This window comes from Cervus canadensis, chromosome 11 (assembly GCF_019320065.1).
Source record: "Cervus canadensis isolate Bull #8, Minnesota chromosome 11, ASM1932006v1, whole genome shotgun sequence".
Lineage (NCBI taxonomy): Eukaryota > Metazoa > Chordata > Mammalia > Artiodactyla > Cervidae > Cervus > Cervus canadensis.
Genome location: NC_057396.1, coordinates 61,469,820 through 61,480,575, shown reverse-complemented (window position 1 = coordinate 61,480,575; position 10,756 = coordinate 61,469,820). Strand labels below are relative to the sequence as shown.

Here is a 10,756-nt window from a genome sequence, read left to right as displayed (position 1 = left end):
ACAGACCACTCAGCATTCATAGTTCACTGTTCCAGTCTCTGAAGGCTCATTGAAAAGTGTGACTATTGTCCTTGACCTCCTCCAGGATTTTCAATCAGTTCAGGATACACCTCTTTGAAGGCTCTTACAAAGGCTCCCTCCAGGTCAAACACTCAGGAAAGAGACCAAGCTGGCTTCAGAAGAGACCTTGCCTTTGCAGACTCTGTTCGGTGTTTTCCAAGCTCCTTGGCAGATGGGCTGTTCCTCCAGGAAATGACTTGCCAGATGAGGATGGCAAGCAAAGCCCAAGGGAGACCAGCTGAGGTCAGGCTGCTGCCTAACCCAGGGATGGAGGCAACAGGAAAAGGGACCTAGCAGCCGAGAAGGCGGGTTCCTTACACCGGGAGTGTGCAGACAGGATGCAGAGGTCTACCGGACACGCTCAGACTCAGAATTTGCAAATGGACGCACGTGCAAATTCAATCAAGACACACAGCCCGGGAACAGAGTAACGTACAAAATGATGTTTATTGAATCCGTTTTGGAAACAGACAGCATGAAAGCTTTTTGGTTTCTGAGCTCACTACAAGTTTAAGAGTCGTGATTGTTTCCTGTCATTAAACCTCAGGCACAGAAAGATCCTAGCTTAAATAATGAAAACGAATCTTCCTCTCATGAAGGGGGGAACAGTGGTTAAAAACACTACCGCTGTTGCTCTTGCAATAGCTCTGATGGCCTGAATGCTCATAAACATCAGCAGTTTTTCTATGTACAGCGTGAAGTATTTACTGCACAAATATCAGGTGTGGACCTCAAAGGTACAGTTGTGAACTAGCTAACATTCATTAGCAATTAAGTACACTAAGGGCTTACAAATTTAACTGATGACTGCTGTCCTCATCAGGGGCATTTAGTATATGGAAAAAGCATTTAAAAGCATATATATCATTCATGTTGTAAACTAAAAAAGCAAACCCAACCATAATTAATTACTTTGCTGGGATCAGTAAAGACTAGTCCCGAGTGCTAAGTAGGTCAATAAGGACAGAAGTCATCGGTTAAAGAAATCATCATATGTTACCTACTGATATTCCATTTGCTAATGCATGTTAGTGAATGTGTGGACTTTACCCAACACATCCACAGATTATTTTTTGTTTGAAATTCTCAGAAAGTCTCCTTTGTGTATGTTTTCTTCCATCACTCTCTTAAAAGGATGTAAACGAAACAACTTTTTAAACAAAATTTCCAAATCAGAAGCCATCAAAAGCACGACTCTGGTCATATTTCAAATCTTCACCCAGAAGGGAAATACCGTCAAGGATGAGATGAGTTTAGAACGTCTCTTCCTCTGCTGGCAGCTTAGACTGTCCTCATCCTCTCTCCTGCTGTATTGGAAGCCAAGCTGGCTCACAGCTCTGACATTTCATAAACAAAGTTTCCAAAGACTAACAGGATACCTAGAAGGTGCCAGAAGTGTTCAGGGCCTTCTTTTTTTTTCTGGAGTTGTTATCAGGGGGCCAGCAGACAAATACAAAAAGAACAGTGAGGTAAAAGGAGATAAAAAGCCCAGACCTGGATGGAAGAAGCAGTGTTGAGAAGATATTATATGACTCAGATGGTAAAGAATCTGCTTGCAACGCCAGAGACCTAGGTTCAACCCCTGGGTTGGGTAGATCCCCTGGAGAAGGGAATGGCTACCCACTCCAATACTTTTGCCTGGAGAATTCCATTGTCAGAGGAGCCTGGTGGGCTACAGTCCATGGGGTTGCCAAGAGTTGGGCATGACTGAGTGACTAACGCTTTCACTTTTTATACATAAATAGTACCAAAGCCTGCTGCCCCGAAGAACATTTCCAGACCCTGAAGGTTAGACATTCCAGGCACTTGTAGGCACTGCTTTAATCACAGGGAATGAACATCTCCTCCAAAAGGTCTTGCCCACATCACCCCTGGCTCCCCCGAATATAAAGCACTGAGACATCTCATTTGCTCAACCCCTCTGCTCCCGAGGCATGCTGAGTCTCCTCACCGCAATACAACTTTTCCTATAAACCATGACACTCACAAACACAGGCCTTAACTGCACTCAAATTCAGCTGCTTCCAGAACTCTGTAGCCTCAGGGCCCCACCTACCATGGATCACTTTCACCCTGAACCACTCCTAATCTCCTTTCTTAGGGGGTTTGCTATTTTTCTGTGTGAAGACCCACCCCCATGGGAAATGAGCGGTGCAAGATCTACGTGCAAATATTTGCAAGCAATTTTATTTTTGAAACGATGTACATTAAAAAAAAAATTCAAGTCAAATCCAGGAACAGATTAGTCAGTTGGTATCGGCTGGCCCCTCCCTGATGACAGCAAAGGGGTCAGTTTCTGAAATAAAAGAGGGAGAAAGGCACCAGCTATTCCACCAGGAAGGTTAGTTCCTTGAGCTGGGGAGAAAGCCTTGGGAAGGGAATGCTGAGGCTTAATTAAAGATGGGGCTCCTCCAACCATGTGGCCCTCCTGGACCAAAAGCCAAAGACAGTATAAAGGGTCTGGATATAGGTGAGGAAGAACCCTCTTTTGCCAGTAATTCTGAAACTGAAAGGAAAGATGCATTCCTGGTCAGGCTTGGGAGGGGCTGCAGTCTACTTTTACTCCACACGAGACAGAGACAAGAGGTACCTCTCTACTGCCCCTTTTCACCCATCAACCTTTTGTATCATGAGGACTCAAGGGGAACTCCACATGCCAACACATCCTTGCTGGCTTTGTGTGTGGTTCAGATGACCTCCAGCTATAGGAACGCCGGGGGGGCTGGGATATACAGTCAGGAGGACCGGACAGTCTACTATCTGAGAGTAAAGGCCCAGAGAGGAAGATCTGGGTTGAGTCAAGCAGGGAAGGCTGAATCAGACAGAGGGCAGACATTGGGCAGTTAGATGTGTGTGGCCGCAAAGAGGGGATCACCATCCTGAAAATGGAAAAACTTACAATGGGAATTTCGCCTAGGGCACTCAGATTAACCTGTATCCATCCGAAAAGGCAGAAGGTGGCATTGCCCAGGGGAAGCGCTCCCCTCGGCGATCCTCGGGGACGCAGCTGCCCTCATCCTGGTTGCCAGGCCGGAGCTGGGAGTGCTGGGAGATGGGGGCTCAGCTGAGGGAAGCACAGTTCAGCTCTGAGTCCTCCTGGCTGCCTGTGGCCCCCTGCTCTGGCTCGTCGGGGCCGTCGGTGATGTTGGGCTCGCTGGAGCACTGCCGGTGGGGCGGCGGGAAGCTGGGCTGCAGCAGCAGGCACTTGTCCTCGCCGCCAGGCTCCTCCCCTAAGCCCGAGTGCATCATGGTGGCCATGGCCAGCAGCTGGATGTCCGAGTGGGCATTGGCCACCGTGTGTCGCCGGACGCTGCCACACTTCTCTAGGTAGGCCTCCCCCTCTTGCTCCGTCAGCGGGGTCAGGGCCATCTCGTTCAGGGGCCGGCTGATGGGGGTTATTGGGGAGGCGTAGTTCAGGAGCGTGACCTTGGGCCGGACCCTGGAGTGGCGCCTGGCTGCAAGAGAAAGACCAGCAAAGGCTGTGATCTGGTGGGGGTGGTGGGTGTCAAAAACTCCTAAAGAATTTGGGGGAAGAGGGAGGTGGCAGGAACGGCTTTAGATGAAGCCCTGAAGTGCAAGGGAAGAACTTGGCTACATCTATGCTTTCTTGTAACTTCACTTTGTTCATGCCTGATCCTGCCTATGGCCAACATGCCCTCCCATAGTAGGAGTCCCAATGGACGTTCCATGATGGATCAAGGAGCTCCAAGGGAATCTCCTCACATTTGCAGCTGCTGCCTCAGCTTCCTTGGATATGCCCTCAGTTCCCTTCTAACCAGTCTCGTCCGAAGACCTGAGCACTGGCTGGACCAGAGATGCTCTGGGCTCCATTCAGCACAATGAGCCCTCTGCAGTGTCAACAGAGGAAGTGGAAAAGATCTCATAAACTCAGGTCCCGAGGAACAGCTAACTGGGGGGACCTTGGCTATCAAAACAAAGGTAGTGGGACATCCTCTGGATCATCACAGACCAGAACCACCAACACTCCCAGCAGGTTGATGATCTTAGGTCTGCATTCTGTTCAAGTTGATACTCTGGATTCAACCAGCCTTTCGCATCACCAAAGAAGGGGTGAGGCTCCGTAGATGGCCCGTGGAGGCAGGCAGAGAGCACTGGATATGAATTATTAAAAAAAAACTGCTGCTTCTCGAATTCTCACATTTTGGAAACTATGCTCAACCTTGACATGTGTTCATCTTTTGAATTCTCCTAAAAATTGAACCTAAGTTATGATCATTTTTCATAGTTACAAAGTGGGAGAAAATATGAGCATCAAAGAGATAGGAACTGGCCTATGCTGACACAGCTAGAATGCAGAAGAGCTGGGATGCTAGAACGTAGAAGAGCTGGGATGCTAGAAAATAGAAGAACTGGGATGTTAGAACGTAGAAGAGCTGGGATGCTAGAACGTAGAGGAGCTGGGATGCTAGAACATAGAAGAACTGGGATGCTAGAACGCAGAAGAGCTGGGATGCTAGAACGCAGAAGAGCTGGGATGCTAGATCGTAGAAGCACTGGGATGCTAGAACGTAGAAGAGCTGGGATGCTAGAACATAGAAGCACTGGGATGCTAGAACGTAGAAGAGCTGAGATGCTAGAATGTAGAAGAGCTGGGATGCAAACAAGGGCCGTCTCACTCCAGACTTGCATCCCCAAGGCCCCAGCAAAGCCTCCTCCATAGACACCAGCCTCCTATCCCACTGAAGCACCATGTTAGCATCACGAATTGGATGAAAGACCCCAGCGAGGCAGAGGAGGAGAGGACAGAGGGCTGAGGAGTGGTGGGGTATGGTCAAAGCCTCTTTTTCCCTTCTGCCCTCTTCCAGCCAGTGCACACCCCCAGCCTTCCAGCCGCCCAACCCATTGGCACCTGTCACTGCTTTCCCCAGCTCCCCCATCCCTCAGACCTGGAAGACTCCTAACACATGCCTCTCTCAGCAGGGGATTCCAGGAGGATAAATGAGGGAGGCCTGACCTCGCTGGTGCTCCCTCCACCCCTGACAGGATAACTAAGGGTGGAGGGGGGGACCTGGTCTCTAAAGGGAGAGAAGACGGCACTCGCCAGTCACAGACTGGCCTTGGGTCACTCAGCCCATGCTGCTCTAGTTTACTGTTGGCTCTTCCCATGGATCTGGAGGCCCTGAAACATGCAGTCATCACCTGCAAAGCTCATGCGCCTTGATGGGCATTGTAGTGAGGGTGCCATGTTTATCTGCAAAATTCTCAGCAGGTCCCATCACTGGATGGTCTTATATGTCCATACATGCACATATGCATATGCATATAAGGGCTTCCCTTGTGTCTCAGCTGGTAAAGAATCCGCCTGTAGTGCGGGAGACCTGGGTTCGATCCCTGGGTTGAGAAGATCCCCTGGAGAAGGGAAAGGCTACCCACTCCAGTATTCTGGCCTAGAGAATTCCATGGACTGTATAGTCCATGGGGTTGCAAAGAGTCAGACACAACTGAGCGACTTTCACTTTTCATATGCATATATACACATGTGTGACTATATAGACATACACAAATATGTATATACAATGACAAGAGAATAAAATACTAACCCTTAGGACTGTCACCATGACTACTGGCTTGGAGCCCCCAGGAGCTGTTTGGTGGTAACAGCAATTATTTCTCAGAACCAGGTAACAATACATAGAATTTAGAGCTTACTGAGTGTCTTCCCATCCATTATCTTACTGTTGAGTCCCAATCTCCCTCTGAAACACTAGGACATCTCTGATCATCCCCATTGTTCAGATAAGGAAGACTGAGGCTCAGCCCAATCCTGTGAAGCCCTAATTGGCAGTGCCCAGACATTTCCTACTACACGCTGCTGTGTCTCAGGCCTCCGTCACCGCCCTTGGGCCAGCCCACTCTCTGAACTCAGGCAGCAGCAAACACTGCCTCCAGCAGAGCCAGACAAGAGGCTGGGTCCTCACGCCCTTCTTTGGCGGAAAAATGATATAGGAGACAAAACGCCAAGGAGCCAACAGGACAGAAGAATCTATGCCAGACGTCGGCAGCGGTCCTCTCTGAAGCATGGGTGCCTCCACGCGCCAAGTCTCACATTTCTAAAATGTCCCCACATTTTTACAATAACCATGTATTACTTTTATGATCACAAAAATCGATAACTATAAAACAGAAGCACCGGAAGAGTTCAAAGAAGCAGGGACCCCATTAAAGAACCATCCTTTAAAAAAAGTGCCCTTGAAAACAATTCATCTTCTCTCCTGCTGCTGTTAAAAGCAAACACTCGAGGTTGGCAGTTGGAAAACCAGGTGGTGGTGGCCCTACAACCAGCCTAGCAGGAAACTGGACTGGACAGTGAGTGTTTACTACATGCAAATCGAGGAAGAGGAAAAATCTAGAACAAAGCCTGGGCTCAGGATGCGGGATGAGGTCTGGGGGAGAGACGTGAATGGACACACAGCATCTCTGGAGGAAAGAATTCCTTGGATGATTTCCATAGTCCCCAACCGGGCAGAATGAACTAGCAAGCTGTCTCAGATGGGTGCCTGGACGTCATCCATCTCTCTCACACTGTGAGTCCAGCAGCCTAAAGGTTCTGGATGGTTCAACTCGGGCTTTTGTGGAGAGATGGAGCCAGAGGGAGGGTGGCCAGCCTGGAGGAGGGAGTCCCCAGGATGCCCAGTTCCTTTCAACAAACGTCTTGAGCTTTGTGCAAAATGTTGTGTTCGCTGCGGAGAGCAAAGAGGAGCTTAAATCTGATATGAGGCCCTACACAGGGGCTGGAGCACAGTGGTGGAGGGGAGGTGTGGAAGTTTCAGGAGCAATCATTAGTTGAGCATCTACTATGCACTGTATCCAAACAGGAGAGGCCTCACTGACATGATCTCCTTCTGACTGCTTTGCAGAAAGGGAACCTGAGGTTAAGATGCTAAGTCATTTTACAGTCATGGTTAGTGATGAAACTGGGATTCAAGCCCAGGGCTGATAGCAGAGTCCTTGCTCCTGACCTTCCAGAAGCCGGCACACACATCTGTGTCAAACCCAGGTCAACGCAGCAAATGTCAGGGCAGGGGTACAAATGAGGGCAGGCTGGAGAATCAGAGGAGGAGGAGTTATGAAGAGGGGTCTTCTCAGATGGGCCTGGTCCTTTGAGGGTCAGACAGACTGCTTGGCTGTCCGTTCATTCGTTCCCTCCCTTGGAGGGGATGTGCGCCATGCCTGGCCTACAGGGGAGCCACATGCAGTGAGTCTAAGGGGGAGACCGACAATAATCAGGCCGTGACTAACACAGCATGGTATGGTCTGGGATGTGGTCTGGGGTCCGTAGAAGGGAAGGGGAGGCACACACAACTCCTCACCTGGGGTGATTCCACAGGCCCCAGACATCCTATCTGGGCCCGTAATACAGCTGGTGGCAACTCTGCCGGGGCCCTGCCCAGCGACAGGGCAGCCTCTTCCTCCTCGGTGTTCAGCCCTCCACAGCTCAGAGACGTTGAGTAACTTACTCCAGGGCACACAGCTGAAGCCCACCCTGGTGGTTTCCACAGCCTTGCTCCCTCTGCGGCCAGCCCCACCTCTCTTCTTAGGACAGTTCCCTGCCGCTGACCCGGAGGCCGCCAGCTCCTCCTGCTGCCTTCTGGGCACAATGTTCTGGCTCCCAAGCCTGGGTGTGGACACAGCAGAGACCACAGGGGCGGCTGGGCTGTGTGAGTACCCTGGGCAGACAGTGTGTGCTTGCAAAGCTCCCCAGAACATTCGGAGCCGCCTCCCAGAGAAAAGACCACAGGGGCCCCTTGGGAGGCCTTTAAACTGCATAGTAGGCTTGGAGATAGTCAGCTTGCCACACGGGCTGCTTGCCTTCTTTGCCTTCTTTTTCTTATTTGCATCGGGGAAAGCTGGGCCCTGCCATCCAGAGCAGGAAGTCTCCACAGGGGATTGGCTGAGCTGCGGGTCTCCCCCTGGTGCCTAAAAGCTGGCCCCTCCCTGGCGAGGGGGCCCACGGAGAAGCAGCAAGAGGGCTGGGCCCTGCCACCTCCTGCACCCACCTCCCGGCCTCCTCCTGTGTTTGCTGCTGCCTCACTCCCCAGGCGCCCCGCGGAGCCCTGGCATTCGTCCCCCTGCTCTGAAGCCAGCCCTGGCAGCTCCTTTCAAACCCCCAGAGAGAAGCAAAGCCCAGAGGAGGCGGTTCTTTGTTGGGGACTCCATTCCCAGGCCTTTGATCTCCCAGGCTTTCGGCTGGGCCCCGCCGGAGTGGCCCCCGTCAGGTGGGTGTTGCAACCCCTGCCCACCAGATCCACGGTGGGGGTCTCTCTTTAGGACCTGGCACCTGAAAGTCCATGAATGCCGACTGGTCACGAAGACATGTTACCATATCTGGGGGCAAATGACCCTCCCCCTGGAGACACAATGGAGAGAGATGAGTGGGAGGCCCGGGCCTTTGTGCGGGAGAAACGAGCGCTAACTGAGCCAGCGCAGTGGCCTGGAAACCTGGGAAACTGGAAAGGTAGAAATGTGGGCCTGGCCTCTGACAAATCGGCCTGTTTGTTGTTGTTGTTGTTTTTCTAAAGATTTCATTATTTTCCTCCTCACCCACGACTCCTTCTGCCCAAGAAAAGTGACACCTTTGGAGGGAAGGACACACACGCTCACTCCATCACGTCTTGGGACTCATTTTTTTCTCTCTGAAGCAAGCCCTGCATATCCATAGGGTGAGGCTTAACTCTCAGACCCACTGGCCTGACCGGGAGGAAGGGGGTCCACCCGTGAGTCCCAGTTCAACCTGCCTGAGCCCATGAGCACAGGTGGGGAGCCCCTAGGCGGCCACTTCTCCGGCTCTGGTCACCTACCCCGCGTGGTGACCCTGGGGACGTTTCTTACCAATGCAGAGTCTGAGGTCACGACGGCGTGCATCCCCAGAATCTGGTAGGATGACTACATGCCCAGTGCTTGCTCAGGGCCTGGAAGGTGACAGGCGCTTTGAGATGCCGGGCCCAGCTGCCGCTTACCCCTCCCACCGTCAGGCCCAGAGGGGACGTGGGAAAGGCCTCCCGAGATTTCTCACGTCCACTGCCTCGGCCCAGTCTCTCTCTACCTCAGCCGGCTGTCACAACAGGCAGCCACCTCTTCCACAGACAGGAGAGAAACCTCTGCTCAACTGAGGGGAAGACAGTCCCAGAGAGTCCTCTCTATCTAGAAAGGGGCGTCCTCCATAAGGAAGGGCGCCGTGGTGGCCATTTTAGCTTCTGGTGTCCAGGGTTGGGGATGACGTCCTGGCCCCGGATACCTCTGGCACTAAGGACCGCGTGGACAAAGAATGCCACCTGCCATACCACTAAACAAAGGATTCCCTGGCCCCCAAGCCAGCAGCCACTCTGGACTGTGTACCCTCAGGGGAATCAGGATGGAGAAGAGCAGGATACCAGGCCTAGACGTTAGGGTGCGCATCAAAGGACTCTGAGATCAATGTGTACACGCTGCTATATTCCAAATGGATAACCAACAAGGACCTACTGTATAGCATAGGACCTCTGCTCAAGGTCATGTGGCAGCCTGGATGGGAGGGGAGTTTGGGGGAGAATGGATACATGTGTATGTTTGGCTGAGTTCCTTTGCCGTTCACCTGGAACTATCACAACATTGTTAATTGGCTATACGCCAATATAAAATATAAAATATACTCCAATATAAATGTTTTTTTAAAAAAGGAGTGATTTCAATGAGCCCAGACTCGCATCTTCCCGTATGTAGAAAAGCGCTAAATTCACGAACTTGAGATATCTATTTTTCTTTAATTAATAGTTGGGATAACAATATTCCAACTACCTGGTCTTTGTTGCAAAAACTTCTATATATCCTAGCTTCTCCCTCCCCTCTTTGGAACAGTCCTCCAGAGCAATCTGAGAGGCTGTCTTCTGTGCTTAAGTACTTAGGCTGTCCATTGACTAAAACATAATTCTCAGTTTTTAGGGTGTACATTTTTTTCAGTCAACAACTGAGAAGGAAGGACCAGCTTCTCCGCGGGTCCTCAGCGCCATCTGTCACCTCTTGGAGCTGACAGGGTAGGTGGGGAGCGAGTGGAGTGTGGGAGAACAGTTGGCCAAGGGCAAAGAGCTGGGGGCTTTGAAAGCCTGTCTCCAACAGCCAAGCGACCTTGACCTTTGCTTGCCTCACCCGTGAGTGGGAATGTGGTATCCAGCCCACCCTGCACAGCGCCCATGACGTGGGCTGTGTCCCGGGGCTTCCCCTGCCATCAGCCACTCTGCAACTCTAAAGCTCTCTCAGTTCCTCAAACGTTGCACCCACCTGCCTCCCCATAACCCCAAAAGCCTCCCAGATATCTTTCCCTTTGCCTGGTCAATCTCTCCTCCCCACTGACTCAGCTAACTTGTATTCATCCTCCAGGTCCCTTTGCAGAGATCACCTCCTCCAGGGTGTCTTCCCTGATTGCCCAGTCCAGGTGAAGCCCTCCTGCTGTGGGCCCTGGACGTCCCCTCCGGGAGCACTTGTACACTGATGAGTCATCATCTCGTGTTTGTGACTTCCGCATTGGTCCCTGTGCCAGAGGGCAGGGGTGGGTCGGTTTTGTCACAGATATCACCTGCAGCACCTCACAAGGTGCCAGGGACAGGCTCTTCTTAGTACACATTTGTTGAAATAATAATATAATTTAAAAAGTAATCAAAAGAACGTCATTTCCTCCCCTCTTGGGCTCTACTGTGACAAC

At 51.3% G+C, this 10,756-nt stretch overlaps 1 protein-coding gene across 8 annotated transcripts in view; it reads right to left on the bottom strand.

Moving 5' to 3' along the window:
* Positions 1-2,221: 2,221 nt before the first annotated feature.
* Positions 2,222-10,756, bottom strand: part of PRR5L (proline rich 5 like) — a 77,201-nt gene continuing 68,666 nt past the window's right edge. For 5 of the 8 annotated variants that reach the window (XM_043480927.1, XM_043480928.1, XM_043480925.1 and 2 more), the window contains one exon: positions 2,222-3,515. In XM_043480927.1, the coding sequence (XP_043336862.1) occupies positions 3,121-3,515 (395 nt within the window). In that variant the 3' untranslated portion in view covers positions 2,222-3,120. The remainder of the gene's footprint in view (positions 3,516-10,756) is intronic. The other 3 variants (XR_006271933.1, XR_006271934.1, XM_043480929.1) reach the window with 2 other exon arrangements.